The sequence below is a fragment of the Oncorhynchus clarkii genome, chromosome 16 (assembly GCF_045791955.1).
Source record: "Oncorhynchus clarkii lewisi isolate Uvic-CL-2024 chromosome 16, UVic_Ocla_1.0, whole genome shotgun sequence".
NCBI classification, from domain to species: Eukaryota; Metazoa; Chordata; class Actinopteri; order Salmoniformes; family Salmonidae; genus Oncorhynchus; species Oncorhynchus clarkii.
This window is the reverse complement of record NC_092162.1, coordinates 51520666-51545997: the sequence shown is the minus strand read 5'-3', so window position 1 is coordinate 51545997 and position 25332 is coordinate 51520666. Positions and strand designations below refer to the sequence as shown.

Genomic DNA, 25332 nt, shown 5'->3' with positions numbered 1-25332 from the left:
AGATTTATCTGGATTAAGTTGTCTTTTCTGATTACCCATCTTGTACAGATTTGATAAAACATTTTTTCAATATAGTTTAGTTTTGAAATGCAAATAAAAACAGGACAGAAAGAGCGTCTCACGTTGGTCTTGCTAGAGGGGAAAAAATGGCCAGTTCTACAGTTTCACTCTGACTGGCACTGAGGTAGTTAATTAACTGTGACACGGTTGGCTTGAGAGGTAGCAAGAATGGAACAAGCGGCTTGAACACTAGAGCCCAGTGAGCGGTGGAGGAAGAACAAACGCATAGAGCCTAACACCTGCCAGACTATTTTACTATTTTAAGTGTTAATATTTCCTGGATTTGTCTATGCCTGGATTTGTCATTCCGGAGTTTTCAGGGGACGATGACTTAAATGAAAAAGTGAGAGATTTCTAAAGCATCACGTAATTTCCATGCATGTAATTTGAGGAAAAGTGCTCTCTGCATGAAGCAAACTTTTTGACAACTTGCGAAACCTTACCAAGCAGTGGGTCTACGTGAATCAGTATTACACGTTTACATTGCCTACGGTGATACACATTTTCTACTATTAGTTTGGAGGCAGATTTCAAACGTTATCATTTTCGGTAGGCTAAACAACGCCACAGAATGTGACATCTACTGTCTCGCGACGACGCCGACTGAGCATACCTGCATTGCAAGTGAGTTTGTTATTCATTTCTGTTTAGAGCACCTTTTGTCACGGGTAAAGTCCCATTCTTGTCTGCAAAACTAGGCTAGTTACTTTTCTTTCAACCCCATTGTAGTCCATATTGGCCTTTGACATCTTCAGTCGCAGTTAGAGCATAAGCTACGCTATACTTATAAAGCTTATGTATAACTCATCAAATATTCATACATCAGAAATAATTTGTAAGTCATACAATAGAAATGTTGTTATAAAGAAGGTGTAAACCTACGTGTACCGCTTTGACAAATGTCGCAAAACCCTTACCATCCTTATAGCATGTATATGCCGCTTATGAATGACATGAAGCATCTATAAAACCAATATAGAAAGGTTATAAAGGCTTTCAAAGATGGGGTTCAACCTTAGGTTTTGCCCCATCAGCCTCCCTCAACATGATCAAATTATGGCAAATGATACCACATGCTCTGACATTTCCTCAGCCCCCACATTTTCAAATATGCCAACTTTCCTGATGATGGGGCATTTATTATGTTCTCTATCATCTCATTTTAGCTTCACTGATCTGACTGATAATTCTGGTAGTAAACTAGGCTATGAATTCACTCCCCACATGGCAGGCATACATCCACCTGAGTGATGTTATTTTCATTTAACAAACTCATGAGCAAACTTTTTGAGGACCAGAGATGAGGTTTCAAAATGCACATTATATGTTCCCCTCTTAGTGGGCCTATGTATAATTCATACTCTGCCTCCCTGGCAGAAGTGCTTATGAATAATGCATTTTAAGTTAAAAGCACAACACTTTTTTGTGACATAGGCTATCTGCCCATACTCAAATAATGTCAGAACATATTATTATCCTCTTAGCTAGACTATTATTAGTATAGGGCCCCGTCTGATAGTGTTGTTTATGTTGTGTTTAATCTAAGAGATAAATAGGGGCTTTGTTCAGTGTTGGCCTACTAGTTCTTCACAAGTTGTGTGGTCCTGTGACCTGTGGTCATGCTGCAAATTGTTCCCTACCTACACACTATCCCCTATGACACTGGTAAGTCTACACCAGTACCTATAGGAACAAATGACAAAAAGCTGAAAAAACACCAGCAGGGACACTGTAATTTCTGACAAGGAAATAAAGAAATACAAACATCTATATGAATTTACAGCAATAACAAAAAATCTGCTACATTTTCTAAACTGCTCCTTCTATTTTAGTGTGTCAAACAGTGTTCTAGCTTTGTGCTAGGTGTGAGGGCCTCGTCAAATACACGAGGAAAAACATGAAAAAGCTCTCAGTGGTTTTCGCCCTCTACAGCCACGGTTGGACATCTGTCATTTTAGTGAAATCATGGAATGGTTTTGCATTTTAAATGTGTAGCGGAAAAGGGGAGTAAATAAAGTAATGATAGCTTTAATGGCTCACCCGTGCAATCCATGGAATATGTATCTGAATGGTTACATTTCAGATTATGGCCCTTAAATATTTACGTTGTAGCTACCGCTACAAACATACCATTAATGACACGGTAACCATATTAACACTGTGCACTTTCATATTGCCATGGTTGTTTCACAAATACATTTTCCTCTCATATTCGACATCTGACAATGCAGCAAATGTTAATGTCTCGTTTTAGTAGTATTAGTCAGACATTAGCTTCAAATGCAGCGATAGACCGCTCCTATCAATTCTGAATGTCTATGAGACCTCATTATGTTGTCTTGACAGGTGCTTTAACACTGCACATGTCATAATGCTGGCAGTTGTTAGTTTTTGCCCCTATTTGTGGAATTAACTTGACATTTTTATCACATTGTCGCTTCAAAATTGAATCATTGTGTAAATGAATCAGTGTGAATATTCCATTCTATTTCTCAACATCCCGTGTACCAGTTGGATTCTGCGTTATTCGTGCATTTTCTTTGCCCCCAGAAAGTTGTAAATATGCTAAGGTTAGGTAACTGCTTGAAAGTCAGGTTTGAAAGTTTGAAAACATGAAAGAAATCATATGTTAGGTGTATTGGAATATAGAATGAATTATGGAATTGAGTTTGAAGTGAAAAGATTATCGGAGTGCAAAGGGGTATTAAATAAATTGAGTGTAGGATTACGAAATGTCTCTCTGCAGCTTTTAAAATACATTATTTTCAGAACCAGAATTGAAAATAATCCATCTCTGTATGGTCATTAATGTCTCTTTTTGTCTCTATCTGAACAGCAAACTTTTACTTTTGTTTAGCATGTCTCTCTGTATAGTATACTCCAATCTCTCATGTTGAGCCTTGCTTGACTCAAAGCCATTCTGTTTCCTAAAACTTTATCTCCTCTTCTGTTTGAAATAGAAACAGGCTATGTGTAGGTTCTCATACTCCAGTGTAGGTTCATTTTATTTAGCAAAACCTCCTATCCAACTTTGACTTATCGTTGAGTCCTGGCACAGTCGCCTGGCAATGGTTGGTTGAGACATTGTGAGCGACAATTTTCATTGCTACTATGTTTATGGCCAGCTCCTAAGTCATGTTTGTCCAACTGCAAAATATCTCTATTTTTATTTGACAGTTTGACCTTTTACCTTTAACTTTTATCTTAGTGTTTAACTTAGCTCTTCAAAAGAGATTGCCATAACATCTCCAAGAATCCCCGAGGATGAGAGTGTAAGGAGAAAGAAAAAGAAAAGCAATCTGTCTGACATTTTGCAATAAATAGTAGAAATATATTTTGACGTGTAATTTACTGTCACACTTGATGTATATTTGTGGCATTATGCTTTTAATTATGCTAGGCTACCTGACATCCTGTCAGGTTAGAATGTTGGGCCAGTAACCGACAGGTTTCTAGATCAAATCCCTGAGCTGACAATGTAAAAATCTGTCGTTCTTCCCCTGAACAAGGCAGTTAACCCACTGTTCCTAGGCTGTCATCGTAAATAAGAATGTGTTCTTAACTGACTTGCCTAGTTAAAGAAAGGTAAAATATATATTTTTTTTTAACATTTCAGGTTAGGGGGAATCTCAGCATTTACAAATTTTATTGCAGGGATAAACAATTGGTAGGTTTACTGGAACATATTTATCCTTACTTTGCAAACCTTGGCAAAATGATTTTTTCAATTTTTGTACTGTATGTAAATAATTTTGTGTTGCGTGTATGAAGGTGCTATACTAAGGAAGTTGTTATTATAGTTAGTAACACTTTACATAAAGTAGAGAGGTATAATGCTGTATTACTTGTTATAACCATGTTTAAGCCTTTATAATGTCTTATTATAAGAAGAACGCGGATGGAATCACCGAATCCATACATTAAAACAGAATTCAACACTAATCAAACATGTATTGAACTTAGTAGGAACAAACTAAATGTATTGAAAATGTGTTAATTTGGCCAAGTTTATCATAAAGCATGAAGCGAATGCATCAGTGATTCGTATTTCCTGCAACTTTCTGTAAGAGGCAACGATAATTCCCTCTCTATGTGCATGTGCGGTGGGTGAGAGTCTACCCCTTTGTGCAGCTGTTAGCGATGATGCTAATGAAAGTCTTCTGGTAGATGGAAAGGCTTTCTCAAAAACCTTCTAAATTAAATGTTAACTACAAAGTAGCCTATGCTTACATGGCAGAATGATATCATGATTATCCAGTGGATATTTGTTTTGAAAACTCTACCTTCACATGTGTGCTACAAAAACACAGCTAAACAACAGCCTCTTGCTAGGTGCACACTGGAATTAAAGGGTAACTACACCCAAAAATCAACATTTAAATGTTTTTCTCCCAGACCTCAAAAGTGGTCTCCTGGTGTAGTTTAAGCATTGTTGTCGACTTAGAAGGTGTAATTTTGAGAGCGAAAACCTGAAGGAAAAAAGGGGAAAACGGGAACCTGGAAAAACTAAACGGTGAAACTGGAACACAGAGAAAACAAAACGGAATCAAACAAAAAATAAAACTGATTTTACAAGGCCCTATACATATATAAGGCTTATAATATGCCTCTCTATGTAGCAGATTTGCAACTAAGTACATTAATGGAAGGTAGACTCAATGATATGACATAGATGCAGAAAGTAAACAGCATAGGCTCAACTTCTCAGCTGTTTTGGTACCCTGGCTACCACACTGTGAACAGCGTGAAGTGAACCCGTGCACATGCACAGATACTGTGCGTGACTGTGAGAGAGAAGTCTTGCATCTCACTCATCTCAATATCTGTGGTGCTGCTCGTGGCAAAGTCACTTCACTGAGTCTACCTTTAAATGTTCCATCTTGACGTTTGATGTAGGGTAACAACTGGAGGTGATCCACAGTGCATCAGAAGCCAACCACAAAGCTGGTGTCATGTAGATAGATATATGTTCAGATAGGGAACTGGCTATGGTTCGTCATCACTTTCCCTGACACTCTCCTTGTCATCAAGGATTTGGGGCGTTCAAGCAGTTGCCAGGCTCCAACTCACCACAAATACAACCGGTCTCTTGAGACGGTTGTCATGACAGCCTCAGTGAGTTTTGCTGGGGTCAAATGAGGGCCAGCCTGGGCCCTAGAGGTTAAGAGGAGGGGGAAGGGGGGAAGAGAGTGATTGTTAGGTATACCAGTGTGTGTGGCAGACTTAAAATATATAGGTCCGCTACTGTTGGTGCCGTATTTTAATTTTATGAGCAGGTTAAATCATTTCTCAAATGTTTTTGTTGTTTTTGTCCTGGGGTTTCTTTTCCCCCCCAATTATTTTGTGACTAAAGACAATACCCTAGATGTACTAGGCTGTATGATACAGGAAGAGAATTGCAGAACCTGGCATGTTCTTTGCCTTACTCCGACATCAAAGACAATGTGGCACTTAATGAAAAAGACAAGTAGCTCTCAGGTGAGTAAGGGGCAGAGTTCTCTTTTATTATCAGTCAGCCCAGTGACAGTCAGAGATAGTATCAGACTGATTATATACTATTTATACCATATAAATATTGTATACCGCTAGCCACACAGCACTTGTGCCTGTCACCAGGACTTCAAAAGCAGAAGCACCTGACTTGACTTTAGAATGTTATCCCCCTCCCTCCCCCCTCCCTACCATCCTTCCTAAATCTGGTGCCACTTTTACAGGGAAAGGCACAATACAGGGGGCGTCAATGACAGCAGGCAAGGGGAGCTAATCCATGCAGCTGTCAGCCCGCGGGGTATTAAGCCTCCATTCTGAAGATTCTTGGCGACCTGCCAGAGGTAGAGACAGTCTTTTTCAGACAGGCATGGAGTATAGGCATGGAGGGCCTGGTACTAGGCCTCTGTATCCACTGTACTCGAACTGAAGTAAATTCTTGGAACCCAATGGACCATTCTTCAAGCCTTTTACCGAGTGAAGATGTAGCCAGCGACTGTGTAAATCTAGAGAGCCATTCATCATGTCTGGTGTCGCTGGGCCTCACTTTGATTGTTCACTGGTCTCAAGCTCTAGACTCAAGCTCTTGTGGACTTGGATACTATGTACTGTTGTTTTAGAGTTCAGTGTTACATTTTCTATGTTCTGATTTTAGTAAAGAATGTTCTATTAAACATAGAATTCTGGATGCGCAGTGCAGCCTTGACTGTAATGTGTGTGAAATCTATATCTAAACACGGCAACCTTTCTGAAGGTCTGTTAAGCCAGGATTTGGGTCTGGCAAAAACAAACATGCATGTAAAAAATAAAACAAATAAAATGATGTTCTGTCATAAGCCAATCCAATGCTGGAAAACAGCTGTAGGGTATAAATAGTAGGGCAAGAAGTTTTAGTAATTGCAAAGGAATCCAGTGTTTATTGTGTAAATCAAAAGAGTAAGCCCATTTGAAACAGGTGTTGGAATGTGACAGGAGGGTGTCCATAGATCGCCCTCTGTTTTTTTGCAAAATAGCTCTCTAATGCTCCCTCGCTCATTTTGTACCATTACAGCACACGACCTCCACTTTGAGGGAATGAGTTCTGGGGGGCTGGATTACCAACAGAGACAGGAAAGGGAGGAACGATGGACTGCATAAATGTGGGGTGACGCAAATGCTCCCCTTTTGTGCTATCACATAAGGGGGAGGGCAGGGGGCATCCATGTGTTGTCCCCTTGCCCTCACTTTCCTTCTAGATTCAGGGAAACAGCAATGTTTGCCAACATTGTTTGAGACTATCTTTGGAGCTCTTTCGATTTTTAGTTGACGCAAACAAAAGCAAATGCAAATGTATCTTCTAAATGTATTTTTTGTTGTTGCTGCCAGTAGTCTTGTAGCCAGACACGGTAATCTTGTGGATATCATTTTGTCGAAGAGTGGGCTTAGGCACAGTGGAACAAGTATATGCTAGCTAACACATATAGCTCTGGTTCCACCTGAATGACAGGTAACATTTCAAGGACTATGACTTAGCTAGCTAGCTAGTATGTTCAGTCATCGTTTTTCTAATGTAGCATTTCTGAAACACTTCAATTGTGTTGGCGCCAGCAGCTACCAAGCTTTTTGTTGTAGTTGAAAATATAGGCAACTCATTCCTTAAATTCACTGAGTTTGCCAAGTGTGACACTTTCCTTGTGAAATAGCCTAGAAATTAAGGCTGTGCTGCCAGTCACACTTTGAAGGAAACTGGATCCTTTCAAATGTTTGTAGTTATTTCTTCTCGAAAAGTAACACATTAGTTTCAAATTGAAGTTCAGTCAGTTCGTCTCTCACCCACTACTTGTCCTGAGTCTTGTGCTTGCTGACAGGCCTATTGTGGAGCTACAGGAGACATGGTCATGGAAGTGCAGTACTTCAAAGAGGAGCAGATAAGACAGCGGGAGCTTAACAGCCTTTGAAGGGAGGTGCTGAATCCAGTATTTAGGCGCGCAGGAGCTTAACGGTCAACTCCAAAGTTCACCACTTGGCCTGGATTACACATTGGACCCTGGACCTGTGTGGAGGGAGACTGGTTACAGCTGCTACTGGAGAGGAGCCACAACACACCCACTGTAGGACCCTCCGGACAGACCATAGGATAGCAGCACTTTCCTCTCCTCAAACACACTATTGGGTTCTAGAACACTGGGCTCTTGATTTAGGCAATGAAGTCATAACACATGGAGCCAAAAGTGACAAAAGAGACATCAGATTAACAGGAGACACTCCCTACAAACATGTATGGGAGTGTCTCCTGTATGCTTTGGATGCATGGTGTCATGGTTCACCAAACAGACTGTTCTTGTGACGCGTCAGAAATAGGAATCATGATTGATTAAAAGTCTCAGGACTACGGCATCCGCAAGTGGAGTGGAGGCATTGACAGTCTGTGAATGAAATATTTCTGCTGTGAGATGGAGGCCCTCAGACTGGCCAAGCATTTGTCCCCTGAGCGAGGATGAAACATGCTGTACCCTCCACAGAATTAAATAGGTGTTGACACGTGCTGATACTGAAACAGACCAAGAGAGAACAGGCAGGGAGGCACAGGTCAGTCACTCCACACAGTAATGTTGTACGGTTCCTGACAGGTGATACAGCATTGTATTAGAAAAAGTTTCACAGGGGTATTTGTTTGACTTTCATTATCGTATGATCTATATGGCATGTGCTGGTGCCATTCCAGAGATAGATAGAGAACGAGACAGACAGAAAGACAGAGAGAGAAACCCACCTGGTGTTGGGGAGATGGCGCTAACAGCAAGGGTTGGGCCTAAGTAAATAATGATTAGGTTTTCGGCAGACGATGTGGAAACATGACCCCCATTGACCCATGCTGGCGGTCTCCGTCCCTCCTGGGGCCGCCCTCCAAGCCTGTCGCAGCTTTCTTTCCAAGAGGCCGTGCTAATGAGCTCTCACGTTGACAGCCCTGTCCCCGATCGGCGCGTGTGGAGAGGTGCTGCATGGGGACGACCACTCGGACCAACATCAGGGACTAATTGTTGGCCAAGCTAGCAGGCCCAGTCATAGAGATAAAACACTCGTTTTGTATGGCTAGTTTTATCTCTATGGTCCCTGTACTGTTGGAGATGCAGTATGCATGGTGATATACACAAGCCTCTCGTGGGCACCTCTTTCCTTTTCCCCTGTGACCATGTGCCCTAGAAAACCATATGCAATCTGTCACTTCAACCAGCTCCTAATCTGCACTTCAAATCTGCAGGAAGGATTCAAACAGCCTTATGACCCACACATTTTATGCCTTTATATTTTTCCGTCCATATCCACAGCTTTCCAGACAGGAAAGTGCCTTTAGGAAAAAATAACCTCCATAAACCTGTCGGTTATACAAAACAAATAAAACCAAGATCAGGAGGATTACTATGAATGTTGGCTCTTGGAAATGTATCACCACCCTTTATGGACACTAAATCCTCAAAGTCCTGGGTAAACTTCTGCCCTCTTTAGTCTTCGTTTGTATACTAGTGCATTCTGCGTCAAATTATAGTTTGTATACTTAGTGCATTCTGGGTAAAATTACAGTTTGTATACTTAGTGGATTCTGGGTCAAATTACAGTTGCCCAGATGTAGAATGATGAGAGTATGCACAATCAGGGAGCAGGCTGCAAATTATAAACTCAAGTACAGTACTCTATTATCTCTGGTTATACCAAAGTGAAGGCCATTGATTAAAAAGCAAATGCTTGAGACAAATAGAAATCATTTTGATATGACTTATTCAATACATTCATGCCTCAAGGAAAGCCATGTATGTTGGCGAATTCCTGTGCTGTTGCAACATCCATTTACTGTGTAACTGTTAGTGATTAATGTTATCATTATACAGTATGCTAAGATCGAGGATTAGCCCTCAAGTATAGCCTGTCTCTGTTTTTTTATGGGACAATAATGGTGTGAAAAGTTGTATCAGCTGTCGCAGGTTTTCAGGCCCCAACATGTTTTCTCTAGGGTGCAGCACACAGCTCTTTCTGCACTACTTTAATGACTCTGATTGCATCGTGAGATGTGGACAGACAGTAGTGTGTGAGATAGATGTTGACATGTTTTCAAGAGCCATGGCCACCCTTCTGTCGGCTTAAACCTATGACAGGTTGGATTACGGGATCCAGGATTTTGTTGCAACGCCAACGGTTCACTCAATCAACTAACGTTGAAGAAACATATTTTATTTTTTACTTTTATGAGACAAATATTTTTGGGACTGAAATGGAGTCTCAGACAAAATAAACATGTACAACGTTGCTTGAAAAGTCTGTACTAGCTTGTTTAATTTCATTCCTCTTTCATTGAGTTCCATATGAGGGATCCTTTGATGCATTCCTTTGTTTGTCTCATTCTGTGGATCTGTGCATTCCTTATCGCAATTGTGGTTTGCATTGATAGGACCACCCCTATCTAGACTTCTAATGTGAACTGTTTGTCATTTGGAACTAACTCCAGAATACGGCTGTGAACCCCACATTATTTCCATGGAATTTTCACCACTAGTCATTGCATTGCCAATGAAGCAACCACATCTGACAACACAGGAGCATCTATGACATCATAAGCAGAGCTAGTGCTCAATTGTCCATTATGATGTTCCCTGTGTCTAGAAATGACTGTTCTTTTGAAAATGTTTCACCCATCTTTGCTCCATGACATACTCCTTCTGCTATCCAGTCACTTGAAAGACTGAATGCCCTTTGCAAGCCACTGCAGGCAATTTTGCTGGTTTCACAGAAACTACATTTATATTGAGGAGAATTTCACTACGCTACAACCCAAAACCGAGGTTTAGCTAGCTTCTCATTGTTTGTCTTCAAGCTTACACTTGGCAGAGGAATTGAGGCAGTGGAAAGGAACTTGATGGCTTTTTGTTGTTTATCTACTGTGGACACAGGTCCAAAATCATGACTCAAACGTGAAAATCCTACCTTTTTCGTGTAATTTGTTTTGCTCTCCCAACATGTTTTGTGTCCATTCCCTCTCTCACCCCACTCTCTTGCTTTCTCTCTCTCTGTCTCTTTTTTTAATTTCCTCCTCCCATCCCCCCTGTTATGTGGCATGGATACGCTTGTCCAGTCTGGCACATCTCATTAGATCTATGCACTAGTCCTCAGGTCGAATAGATCAGTTGTAAATCATGCAGAACCAGAAATAGCTAATTGCAAATTGTACAGTAAGAACCAATGTTTCATGAATATGCTTGAATCAGGTTGGACTTTAGAGAGAGTAAACACACTCAAGTACTTAGTACCCTGCTCTTCTTTTCCTCTGAGGATCTAGTAGCAACCATATTTGTTGTGCATTCTTTATAAAGAGTTGTTTTTTTCCTACCCTGCGACCATGTATCTGACCATCCAGATCTACTCTCATCTTCAGCAGTTCAACCTATTTGAGAGTATGGTCTGTTTGCATTGGCGAGCCCCATTCTTCTGTCTCCACTCTCCAATATGCAGGTGGAACTTCCTCTTAGACCAAGGCTCTCTCTGGGATGATAATAACATGCTCTCAGTCACCTGTGGCTTGTGATTAGAGGCCAACATGCTATATGCAGACTCAGACTCCTCCACAACACCCTGTCATGCGAGCTCATAGGGATGATTTATGTAATGCTTTGATGACATTTCAAAAAGGCCACAATTCTTAGGATATATACTGTATACACTATCGTTCAAAAGTTTGGGGTCACTTAGAAATGCAAATGTTTTTGAAAGAAAAGCAAATGTTTTGTCCATTAAAATAACATCAAATTGATCAGAAATATAGTGTAGACATGGTTAATGTTGTAAATGACTACTGTAGCTGGAAACGGCAGATTTTTAAAGGAATATCTACATAGGCGTACAGAGGCCAACAGTGAAGAGGTGACTCCAAGATGCTGGCCTTCTAGGCAGAGTTGCAAAGAAAAAGCCATATCTCAGACTGGCCAATATAAATAAAATATTAAGATGGGCAAAAGAACACAGACCCTGGACAGAGGAACTCTGCCTAGAAGACCAGCATCCTGGAGTCACCTCTTCACTGTTGATGTTGAGACTGGTGTTTTGCGGGTACTATTTAATGAAGCTGCCAGTTGAGGACTTGTGAGGCGTCTGTTTCTCAAACTAGACACTCTAATGTACCTGCCCTCTTTCTCAGTCGTGCACCGTGGCCTCCCACTCCTCTTTCTATTCTGTTTAGAGACAGATTGTGCTGTTCTGTGAAGGGAGTAGTACACTGCGTTGTACAAGATATTTAGTTTCTTGGCAATTTATTGCATGGAATAGCCTTCATTTCTCAGAACAAGAATTGACTGACAAGTTTCAGAAGAAAGTTCTTTGTTTCTGGACATTTTGAGCCTGTAATTTAACCCACAAATCCTGATGCTCCAGATCCTCAACTGGTCTAAAGAAGGCCTGTTTTATTGCTTCTTTAATCAGAACAACATTTTTCAGCAGTGCTGACATAATTGCAAAAGGGTTTTCTAATGATCAATTAGCCTTTTAAAATGATAAACTTGGATTAGCTAACACAACGTGCCATTGGAACGCAGGGGTGATGGTTGCTGATAATGAGCCTCTACGTCTATGTAGATATTCCTTTAAAAATCTGCCGTTTCCAGCTACAATAGTCAACACTGTATTACACTGTATTTCTGATCAATTTGATGTTATTTTAATGGACAAAAAAATGTGCTTTTCTTTAAAAAACAAGGACATTTCTAAGTGACTCCAAACTTTTGAACGGTAATGTATATTAATTGATTTTTTTTACTTGGGAGCCAGATTGACTACACATTGATGTTATTTGTAGGAATAATAAATATATAAGAAAAATAAAAGGTAGTAAGTAAGTAAATTTGAGTAAAATTAAGACGGTTTTCCATGTTGTGTGTTACTGTAAGACCCAGTTTGTGGATCCAGTTGGATAACATTTTTGCTGCAGTGATAGTCTTGATGTCAATGACAAGTCAGTGACAATGGGTGTTTCTCAATATGCATACAACCATGCAAATTGGAGCACGGAACAGTCGGAGTATGAGTCCAAAATAAAGTATGCGAAACACAGGGCAGTTCTCAGACATGTACTTCATTTGTACACATTTTGAAGCATCGATGCAAGCTTCAACTGAAATATTCCCAGGATTGTTGACATAAAAAATTATTCAACGTTTTTTTTTAAAACAATGGTGGCTGGTTTTGATCTGACGCGAGAGAAAGTGAACTCTGAATGAAAAGTTGCCTGACATATGTAGCCCGACTACAATATTTTAGCTTGATACTTAAATAAATGCTGCAGTCATTTTGACATGTTTATCTGTTCTAGAATACCCAGTGTAGCGTGCCAAGACTGCTGCTAACTGACAAAGAATTGGTAGCTAGCTAATTACCCACAAAGAATTTGTGGCTATCGTTGGCCTACCACCTTTCATATCAACAATAGTTTTAGGTCGTTTTTTACATGTAAAACTATCTGGCTAGCTACACTGAACAACAAATATAGACACAAGAAGTGTTGGTCCCATGTTTCATGAGCTGAAATAAAACATCCCAGAAATGTTCAATACTCACAAAATGCGAATTCTCTCAAATTTTATGAACAAATGTATTTACATCCCTGTTAGTGAGGATTTTCTCCTTTGAGAAAATAACCCATCCACCTGACAGGTGTGGCATAGAAGCTGATAGAAGCTGATTAAATAGCATGATCATTACACAGGTGCACCTTGTGCTGGGGACAATAAAAGGTTACTCTAAAATGTGCAGTTTTGTCACACAACACAATGCCACAGATGTCTCAAGTTATGAGGGCACGTGCAATTAGCATGCCGACTGCAGGAATGTCTACCAGAGCTTTGCCATAGATTTTAATGTTAATTTCTCCACCATAAGTTGCCTCCAACGTCACTTTAGAGAATTTGGCAGTACGTCCAACCGGTCTCACAACCGCAGACCACGTGTAACCATGCCAGCCCAGGACTTCCCCATCCGGCTTCTTCACCTGTGGGCTGAGGAGTATTTCTGTCTGTAATAAAGCTATTTTGTGGGGGAAACTAATTCTGAATGGCTGCACCCCTGCCCAGTCATGTGAAATCCATAGATTAGGGCTTAATGTATTTATTTCAATTGACTGATTTTCTTGCGTTAACTGTAACTCAGTTAAATCTTTGAAATTGTTGAATGTTGCTTTTATATTTTTGTTCAGTATAGATTAATACGATTCACATATAGCTGATAATTATTAAGTTACAAGCTTGCTTTTTTATGTAGATATCTTGTTTTGTCCTTATTGGTCAAAGGTAATGCAGTAGCATGGGAGTGGGCAGTGCTTCTCAAATATACATTTTTATGTGTTCTCCACAATCTCGTCCTCACAAGAGCGTACTCAAGAAAACGTCCTCGGAGAATGAACTTGGAGCATGAGAGTGTGGAGCACAGTAGTATGCAGATTGAGAAACATCCAATGTGTCATGTTCAAAGGCAGCCTAATGTCCTGATACCCTCCGGGGCCATACAGAAGCAACAGACTGTGGAGAATGTTGCTGAGCAAGTCAAGCAGAGGCCCCACTGCTCTCATATTCACCATAACAGCAAGCATATAATGGAGCATATTATTATGACTTAATTAAACAGTATTATGATAATGTAAGACTTGGGGCTCAACTCAGTCAAACTAGAAGTGAGGTGATTACGCACTAGCTCTTTAAAATTATGGTTTTGGTACTGTAAAAAAATACTACTGTACTACTACTGCATTACAACCACTACTACTACTACTACTACTACTACTACTACTACTACTGTGGTAATTGTGTTGGATAAGTATGGATGTAAGCATGTTGACAGAGAAAAGCAATATTATCATTTAGGGCTGTGATGATACCAGTATTGCAATATTTTTTCCATGGCAAAAATGAAAACACGAAGCAGACGAAACTCTTTGGTCCTTTAAAAACCTGCTGTATGTAAAATATTGTGTGCTATAATGTGACTCTGGATGACAACATAATGATGTTGGTTTCCAACGAAGTGTTAAAAGCAGCAAGTAGCCGTGTTTTATAATTGATCGCCCTACTGGGTGACTACGAACGGTGGCTGTTTGCGTAAATTCAACATGTAGAATCGTCGTGACATGTTGTCTGATATTCTGGTCAGAGGCGATAGGACGGCCACACGCTCCTTTTAATCCTTCTTCTTTGTGGTGTGTCTGAGCTTAGGCAAAGGTGTTTATGTTCCAGTTATGATAACCCGTCATTAACCTTGGGTATATGTGTGAAAAATACAGCACAGCACCCACACCCTAACTTAAACAGACCTGATTTACATTAGATTCCGAAGCCTAGTGAGTGAGTGTGATCCTTATTGGGGGTTCTCTTGCTTTTAGACAGTCTCTTACTAAAGGAGTTTAAGATTTAAAGCAAGACATTGTGACTGGGATTTGTATTAGCTGCCAGGATTTGGCTGCAGCGTTTAAGAACTCTCAGTCTCGGGGTGCATACTTTCCTAATCTCCTTTGGAGTGTGTCACTCCCGGGAAGTCCTTGTTGCCCCACTCTCACACAGTCTTTTTTACTCCACCACTGTCCCAGTGACTGGGGAAGGGCACACAGGTCAAAAAGAGATGGTCACTTTGTGCTGCTCCCTGGCTATCTGAGACCCAAGCTATTTTACAATAACCCAGTCATAGGAACGGGAACAAGACATTGCCCCAAACTGAATCATGTGAACTAGGTTGTGTTCTCTGTCTATGGCTTCTCTGTCTTGTTGTCATTGATTGATATCTGATTTATCTGGGTGTCCCTGTTATGAAGAAGCCTCTGAATGTGGATGACTTGATGAGGCTTCCTACAAAGTCATACAATTCAATGATTCTTTAATTGACAATTTCTCAGTATGTTAAATAGGATTGTTTTCTTAGTGTCCGCTTCCGTGACACAGTATTAGGCCTTGTCCTAACTAAAAAAAAACATATCTATTGAAAGTGCTTCTCTATTGAAACATCTCTATTGAAAGACTAGGTTTAATCTGTGTCAGGCAAACTGGCACCTAATATTTACTAGTACCCAAAGTTTCTGCATCCATTTGTAGTTGATTGTGTGCACTCTTTTGTTGTCCTGTTATTGATAGTGTTCTTGAAATGGGAATGTCTAGCGATTGACATGCTAATGATATCTCTCAGTAATGAGGTATTTTTATTCTTAACTCTGGTTCTGACAAAGAAAGCGTCGATGCTCACTGACCTGCAAACAGATTATTACAAGGGTCAGGGTGATTTCAGTGTCAGAAGACTGGAAGCTAATTCAAAACGTATCATCTGCTTTTTAACTTCTCAAATCTACACTTTTCTGTGCAAGGGATGTTGCATTGGATGTGGAACTCTCTCTAAATGGCTGCAAATTATATGATGGTTTTAAGTGACATTCAGTTCATCTGTAATGCTTTTTCCTTTCCCCTTTGTAGGACTCCAAAGGTTAACTCTGCCTTCATTGCTATGGAGACCACCCAAGCCCTCCTCTTCTTTCTCCTGAGTTTATGTGTCTACAGTTGCCATGCCGACGCTCGGACTGCTCCCAGAGTGCATTTGTCTTACAAAGGTGAGCCTTACTTATTTTCAGTGAGTGATCAGTTGACAGATATCGTTTGGGATATTCTTAGTGGGAAGATTAACCGTTGCTTTAGTGAAATTCAGTGTAATTGAAATAGATAGCTCTTTAAACTTCAAAACAACCACATCTTTTCTTTCAAAGTAAAACCGATCTGGAGCTTAGCTTAATAACTTTTTGTGGACTGCCTAAAGTTAATGCTAGTTGATGTATACACATTGGCGCTTTAAGGCTGATATTATAATAATTATCCAACAGCAACATTCCCCATCGCTTAAGATAATTTGTGTCAGTGCATTTAACTATGACATTTTAGTTTAATGTGAAAGACATCAAAGTTGGGGTCTTGAGAGCGACTTTTTCAATAAAATACGTATTTCACTTTATACACCAAAAAACAATTATAAAACGAAAGCAGGCACCCTTTGAACACAATAGTAATTTAGAAACCCAAAAGCTGACTGGCATTTTGACCCAAGAGCAAAAGGACACTTTCCCTCGATACTGACAATAAGACTCTTTCTCATCAAAAAAATGCATTTGGTGTTTTCTTTATCTGAAAATACCTGGCTGTGTCTCTGTGGAGCTCTGTGTCTGAATGTGCTATATGTAACTCAAACGGGCACAGCTTGCCACCCTCTGTACAGGGGAGGGGGTACAGGATCTGTTGGCCCTCTGTGCAGGGGAGGGGGTACAGGATCTGTTGGCCCTCTGTGCAGGGGAGGGGGTGCAGGATCTGTTGGCCCTCTGTGCAGGGGAGGGGGTACAGGATCTGTTGACCCTCTGTGCAGGGGAGGGTGTACAGGATCTGTTGACCCTCTGTGGAGGGGAGGGGGTACAGGATCTGTTGGCCCTCTGCCAGGGCCCAGGGGACACTGGTGGCGCCCATGTCTCAGGAGGTATGAGCTCGCCATGTAACACTAGAGCCACACGGAATGAAGGGGTGGATGGGTGATGAAGGGAGGAAGGAAGAAGATAAATCTGGTGAAGTAGATGGAGAAGAGAAGGAAAGCAAGTTTAAGATGAGAGGGAGTGAAAATAAAGGCATTGGAGAGAGTAATGGATAGAAAGAGTGGTGAGAATGAGAAATGGAGACAGACATGGGTGTGGGTATTAAGGGAGGAAAGGGGAGGGGTGTCACTGTGAGGGAGAGAGCGGTGACAGGGGGTGGTGGTCTATCCTGGGTTATTGTGTGCGTAGGTGACAGTGAAACGGATTTCTCTTCTGAGAAGCAGGATAGGGCACTGGTGTTACCGGGGTATAAATAGCCTGCCATGGTTGCTGTGTTTACCTCAGCAAACGCACAGGGAAGCCCCCTGAAGAACGCAAGGGCCCAGATCCAACAACCTGCTCCAATATGCGAGACAGACATGCCTGTTATGCAGAGCGGGGCCTGTCATCTTGTTCCAGACGGACTCTCTCAAGGCAGAGTGCAGAAGCTACTGCCACCTCAGTTGAGTTATCCTGCAATGAGTACGTTTACATGCACACTAATAATTCAATATTAAACTGATTATGGCGCTAGGCCAAGTATGTAAACACCTTGCTCTGCTTACAGTAATCTTAATCGGCGTAAGGTCCAAATCAAACTATTAGGACATGTAAATAGCTTAATGGACGTTGCAGCTGTGTATGTGATCTACGCATGTGCCAGCACCAGTAGCGCAAGCCTCCCTCTTATGCTCGAGTGAAGTGAGTTTAAAAAAACTGAAAAAATGTATCTTAGAAATAGTTTTCGCATACAAACTTTAAATGTCTGATTCAAAAAAGTTTCGCAAAATGAACATGGTCACTGTGGTAGAACGTTTATTTTGATTGCCGATATTCTGCATTTATCAAGTCCCATAGGTAGCCTGGTTTCAGATGTGTCCATGTAACCAGGATTATTAGGGAAATCGTTCTTCTTGCAAAGCATGTAAAAAAAAAAAAAAAACTTGATTATCCACAATATTCGTATTATTGTGTGCATGTAACTTTGCTCACTGTGTCTGAAATCAGTTTAATAACCTTTTACTCCAGTGGGCTAAATCAGGGTCACACAGTGTTTATTGGTAGTCTTAAACAAATCTACTTTGAAACAAAAGTATATACACCACACATACATTTTGGGCTTAAAAAAAAGACACCTGTACCATGTTAGATATGAGTTGAAAATGTATTTCATCCCAATATTACACTTTATATACATCACAGAAAACTGAAATATAACAAAACAGTTTGAAATAGAAACACCATATTTTTAGCGTTAAAAAAAAAAAAAAGGTTATTAATTCTGAAAAATATGAATAACATTCCACCCATGAGGCCAATAGAGGGCGATTTGGTCATTTCACTGCAGGAAAATATTCTGAAACCCAGTATTACAGGCAGGGGAGAAAAAACACACACTGAAAACAATAGAATAATGGGATGGATGCATCATACGGTATGTCCCATCCAAATGTTAACGTGCAAATATCCATTTGGAAAACTACCTTTTGTCTCGCAATATTGTCCCCTATCTCCTTAAACCTTCACGGCGTTCTTCTTCTACACAACTCGTCTGGTCTACTCTTTGTCCCCCCATTCTGCCTCTGTTGAAACAGCAGCCGTAGAGCATACTTACTGTCTCTTCATCCTAGGGTGGTTGATGATTTTTCCATCAATCTCTGTCACAGACTAGGCTATTTGCACTACCAGGAACTGAAGAACTTCCCAGAGTAGTCAACTACCCCTGGAATGACTATGAAGCTTCTTGTGGGAAATACTTTCATTGGGAAAGAATAACAGTCACTGTGTCAATTAGGGTGAAACACACCGAGATCGGGGAAGAGGATTTAAATAACTTGGTGGGAAGTGAATGTCCAGTGCTTGGTGTCAAAGTTTAAGCTTGACATAACCCTGGACCCAAACATTGAATAAGAGGAATATTTATTTAAATAATTAATATATTTTGTGTAATGATACATTGATCAGCCATTCCAGGTGTAGAAATGCTGATGCTATCCATTTTCACTTCAATGCACTTGTGCTCAACTCAACATTGCATCTTAATATCCAATGATAGAATTTCAGAAAGAATATCTGCAAATTATTTCACATTAGAAAGAGTAACATCCATCATATGATATCACTTCAGAAAGAGCAACATCCATACTTTCCGCTTCCCTTTGTATGAGTTAATGCAGTCACCATTCCTAGATTAAAAAGCCTGCAAAGGGGCCAAATCGTCATATTAGGTAATGCTCTATTTGGAAATAGAATTTTCATTGGAACATTGATGGATAGAATGTCAGCAGATAATCAAGGTCCAGCGGCTGAGAACCAAGCATTGCCTGATTACATTTCTTTCCCTTGAGAACTTTTGTGGAATTCAGCCCAAAAGAGATACTTGACCGGCCCAGCCTTGTAAAAAGTCAGCCCCTTAAAGGACCCTTGTGTCAATAGCAGTCTCTGTCCCAACGAGCTGGCCACCTGCCAGGACTTGGCTTCCAGACACTAATTCAGTCCAAAGCTCTTCTAATGATTGAAAACTAAGGGACCGCTGTCAGGGGGGCCAGTGGTACGCTGTTGAGTCTTGCTCATTTAGTTGAGCCTGTCATTAGCTATAGGGCACACACCAGAAATCAGATAAAGAAAGTTAACATTTCCTCAAGGAACCCCCATATGACTGGAAAGCTGATACTTGTTGGAAGTACAGTGAGGGAAGAAAGTATTTGATCCCCTGCTGATTTTGTATGTTTGCCCACTGACAAAGAAATGATCCGTCTATAATTTTAATGGTAGGTTTATTTGAACAGTGAGAGACAGAATAACAACAAAAAAATCGAGAAAAAAACGCATGTCAAAAAATGTTATAAATTGATTTGCATTTTAATGAGAGAAATAAGTATTTGACCCCCTCTGCAAAACATGACTTAGTACTTGGTGGCAAAACCCTTGTTTGCAATCACAGAGGTCAGATTTTTCTTGTAGTTGGCCACCAGGTTTGCACACATCTCAGGAGGGATTTTGTCCCACTCCTCTTTGCAGATCTTCTCCAAGTCATTAAGGTTTCGAGGCTGACATTTGGCAACTCGAACCTTCAGCTCCCTCCACAGATTTTCTATGGGATTAAGGTCTGGAGACTGGCTAGGCCACTCCAGGACCTTAATGTGCTTCTTCTTGAGCCACTCCTTAGTTGCCTTGGCCGTGTGTTTTGGGTCATTGTCATGCTGGAATACCCATCCACGACCCATTTTCAATGCCCTGGCTGAGGGAAGGAGGTTCTCACCCAAGATTTGACGGTACATGGCCCCGTCCATCATCCCTTTGATGCGGTGAAGTTGTCCTGTCCCCTTAGCAGAAAAACACCCCCAAGCATAATGTTTCCACTTCCATGTTTGACGGTGGGGATGGTGTTCTTGGGGCCACAGGCATCATTCTGACTCCTCCAAACACGGCGAGTTGAGTTGATGCCAAAGAGCTCCATTTTGGTCTCATCTGACCACAACACTTTCACCCAGTTGTCCTCTGAATCATTCAGATGTTCATTGGCAAATTTCAGATGGGAATGTATATGTGTTTCTTGAGCAGGGGGACCTTGCGGGGGCTGCAGGATTTCAGTCCTTCACGGCATAGTGTGTTAACAATTGTTTTCTTGGTGACTATGGTCCCAGCTGCCTTGGGATCATTGACAAGATCCTCCCGTGTAGTTCTGGGCTGATTCCTCACCGTTCTCATGATCATTGCAACTCCATGAGGTGATATCTTGCATGGAGCCCCAGGCCGAGGGAGATTGACAGTTCTTTTGTGTTTCTTCCATTTGCGAATAATCTCACCAACTGTTGTCACCTTCTCACCAAACTGCTTGGCGATGGTCTTGTAGCCCATTTCAGCCTTGTGTAGGTCTACAATCTTGTCTCTGACATCCTTGGAGAGCTCTTTGGTCTTGGTCATGTTGGAGAGTTTGGAATCTGATTCATTGTGGACAGGTGTATTTTATACAGGTAACAAACTGAGATTAGGAGTACTCCCTTTAAGAGTGTGCTCCTAATCTCAGCTCGTTACCTGTATAAAAGACACCTGGGAGCCAGAAATCTTTCTGATTGAGAGGGGGTACTTATTTCCCTCATTAAAATGCTAATTAATTGATAACATTTTTGACATGCATTTTTTTGTATTTTTTTGTTGTTATTCTGTCTCTCACTGTTCAAATAAATCTAACATTAAAATTATAGACGGATCATTTCTTTGTCAGTGGGCAAACGTACAAAATCAGCAGGGGATCAAATACTTTTTTCCCTCACTGTAGTGTGGAAATAGCACTTGTGGGGGTATTGCCTAGTACACAGACTATTGCCTAGTACACAGACTAATACCAGGTTTAGCATGAGACCCCTATGGATGGTCCAAAACCGTTATCTGGGATGTCCAAAACATTATCTGTGAGACCTCTTGTCACTCACTCACTCACTCACTCACTCACTCACTCACTCACTCACTGTTTCACTCACTGGCTCACTCACTCACTGGTTCTTCTTAGCTAGTTTCTAGGAGCATAGTGCCTGGACATTTGTATCTCCACACCGTTGTATTCTGGGCCAGGTCCCAGCCTGATGTAGTGTTGAGTCCCAGGTTGTGTAGGTCGTACTCCAACTGGTCGGACCACCTGGCTCTCTGTCTTCCTCTTGGGCGTGGCCAGTTGGGAGATGGGTCCTTGAGGATGAGGGCAGGCTCCAGAGGCGGGTTTGATCTGGCCAGGTGGCCAAACAGTTGGGAGTCAGGAGGCTCTGATGTCTTTTGCCGTATTGTGTTTGGGCTGTGATAGCGCCATGTAATTCCCAGTATTCTGCGTAGGCACTTGCCGTCAAAGGCATCCCGGCGAATTGAGTTATCTGGGAGGTCAGAAAAAGTGATCTTGATTTAAATTCTACAGTAAGAAGTCAGACCAATCTGCTAATTAGAGATACTATTACTACACTTGGCAAAGTCCACATACTCTTTAAATTGTTTCCATAGAAATGAGAACACAGACAATCTTCTATCACACTTTATTCTAAACAAGAAATTTAACAATAGCACTAGCAATTGAGGCATTCATTGGATACAGAGCCTACCAAACTACTGCAAAGTTTGATTTTTAGATTTATTTATACAAAATTGTCTGTCAATCGACCTAGATTCAGATAATAGGGGACATAATGTGGTTGGGTTACCTAATGGCTGTAAAATAAAAACAATTGTCATTATTTCTGTAAGTACAAATAGATGACTATGATTGGCACCAGAGGCATGGTTTTATTAACTTTTTTTGTGAGCAGTCCTGATTCCTATAGCACCCGTTAGTCAGTGTTTGCGAGTGGAAAATGTGACCACCAGCTTTTCTGGCCCTGGCACATTGGCACACATACAGACAGACAGACACACACGCACGAGCACACACACACACACACACACACACACACACACACACACACACACACACACACACACGGGCAACTGGCAAACAAAACTTGATTCCACTGTGGTAAAGAAGGAACTCCTCCCAAACCTTGCTCTGTCTCCATCCAGTGCTGCTCTAACATACTGTGGATTGGGGCTAAGGCAGGATTGTTATTGTCAGGATGAGCCCAGAGGTGATATGAAGTATTATCGTTTTTTTTGTGCTTTGGATGCCATTTTCACAAGTACAGTGGGGCAAAAAAGTATTTAGTCAGCCACCAATTGTGCAAGTTCTCCCACTTAAAAAGATGAGAGAGGCCTGTAATTTTCATCATAGGTACACTTCAACTATGACAGTCAAAATGAGAAAAAAGAAATCCAGAAAATCACATTGTAGGATTTTTTATGAATTTATTTGTAAATTATGGTGGAAAATAAGTATTTGGTCAATAACAAAAGTTTATCTCAGTACTTTGTTATATACCCTTTGTTGGCAATGACAGAGGTCAAACGTTTTCTGTAAGTCTTCACAAGGTTTTCACACACTGTTGCTGGTATTTTGGCCCATTCCTCCATGCAGATCTCCTCTAGAGCAGTGATGTTTTGGGGCTGTTGCTGGGCAACACGGACTTTCAACTCCCTCCAAAGATTTTCTATGGGGTTGAGATCTGGAGACTGGCTAGGCCACTCCAGGACCTTGAAATGCTTCTTATGAAGCCACTCCTTCGTTGCCCGGGCAGTGTGTTTGGGATCATTGTCATGCTGAAATACCCAGCCACATTTCATCTCAATGCCCTTGCTGATGGAAGGAGGTTTTCAATCAAAATCTCACGATACATGGACCCATTCATTCTTTCCTTTACACGGATCAGTCGTCCTGGTCCCTTTGCAGAAAAACAGCCCCAAAGCATGATGTTTCCACCCCCATGCTTCACAATAGGTATGGTGTTCTTTGGATTCAACTCAGCATTCTTTGTCCTCCAAACACAATGAGTTGAGTTTTTACCAAAAAGTTATATTTTGGTTTCATCTGACCATATGACATTCTCCCAATCTTCTTCTGGATCATCCAAATGCTCTCTAGCAAACTTCAGAAGGGCCTGGACATGTACTGGCTTAAGCAGGGGGACACGTCTGGCACTGCAGGGTTTGAGTCCCTGGCGGCGTAGTGTGTTACTGATTTCTTCAAACCAAGCTGCTTACCTATTGCAGATTCAGTCTTCCCAGCCTGCTGCAGGTCTACAATTTTGTTTCTGGTGTCCTTTGACAGCTCTTTGGTCTTGGCCATAGTAGAGTTTGGAGTGTGACTGTTTGAGGTTGTGGACAGGTGTCTTTTATACTGATAACAAGTTCAAACAGGTGCCATTAATACAGGTAACGAGTGGAGGACAGAGCAGCCTCTTAAAGAAGAAGTTACAGGTATGTGAGAGCCAGAAATCTTGCTTGTTTGTAGGTGACCAAATACTTATTTTCCACCATAATTTGCAAATAAATAAATTAAAAATCTTACAATGTGATTTTCTGGATTTTTTTCCCCTAATTTTGTCTGTCATAGTTGAAGTGTACCTATGACGAAAATTACAGGCCTCTCTCATCTTTTTAAGTGGGAGAACTTGCACAATTGGTGGCTGACTAAATACTTTTTTGCCCCACTGTATGTGGTGAATTTTCAAAACTCTTAGTACAAAACTCTTGTAGACTTGTAATACAGCAAGTCTCATATTCAGAACTTTTTCTTGTGCATTAATTTTGCTTGAAGACATCTTTCACAGCACAACCATTGATCCAAAATATAAGTAAACTTTGAAATACCATGACAACATTGATTTTAATCACCAAAACACATAATGATATCTTCTCAATTTAGTTATTGTAATAACCAGTTAATCCAATGGCTAAAAATGCAAGATACATGTTCCAAAATTGCCCTTTGAATGTAATATGCTACAGTACAGTAAATGTACACAGTTTTTCATTAGGCAATACACTTGCACTATCCATTAATATGGACTGAACATCAAATTTCTATCCCATGTGTGATCAAAGGTGTGATCATTGATGCAATAAATAAATGTATTGTTCAGACATAATTACAACATACAGTAATTATGTCTGACTGTGATCTAATGAAACAAATGAAAGAAACAATGTTAAGCAGGCACTAGTTTGCATCAATCCTGTCTTGAGCATTTGGCCGTAGGTTCTCATTGACATCAAGGAACATGTCCTCATTCTTCATGCACCTGGGGGAAAAGTTTTTGGCATGGGGAATCCAAGCCTGACAAACAGTACCAGTCACAATTTTGGACACACCTACTCATTCAAGGGTTTTTCTTTGTAATTACTATTTTCTACATTGTAGAATAATAGTTAAGACATCAAAACTATGAAATAGCACATATGGAATCATGTAGTAACCAAAAAAGTGTTAAACAAGTCAAAATATATTTTAGATTTTAGATTGTTCAAAGTAGCCATACTTTTCCTTTATGACAGCTTTGCACACTCTTGGCATTCTCTCAAACAGCTTCATGAGGAATTATTTTCCTACAGTCTTGAAGAAGTTCCCACATATGCTGAGCACTTGTTGGCTGCTTTTCCTTCACTCTGTGGTCCAACTCATCCCAAACCATCTCCATTGGTTTGAGGTTGAGTGATTGTGGAGGCCAGGTCATCTGATGCAGCACCATCACTCTCCTTCTTGGTCAAATAGCCCTTACACAGCCTGAAGGTGTGTTTTGCGTCATTGTCCTGTTGAAAAATAAATGATAGTCCCA

General features: G+C 40.8%; 1 protein-coding gene across 3 annotated transcripts in view; it reads left to right on the top strand.

The window, feature by feature from the left end:
• The first annotated feature begins 251 nt into the window (after positions 1-251).
• Positions 252-25332, top strand: part of LOC139368685 (semaphorin-3F-like) — a 44308-nt gene continuing 19227 nt past the window's right edge. The window contains exons 1-2 of one of the 3 annotated variants that reach the window (XM_071107877.1): positions 252-684; positions 16011-16144. In XM_071107877.1, coding sequence (XP_070963978.1) covers positions 16042-16144 — 103 coding nt within the window. In that variant the 5' untranslated portion in view covers positions 252-684; positions 16011-16041. Of the gene's footprint in view, positions 685-16010; positions 16145-17554; positions 17627-25332 lie in introns of those variants that run through there. The other 2 variants (XM_071107876.1, XM_071107878.1) reach the window with 2 other exon arrangements.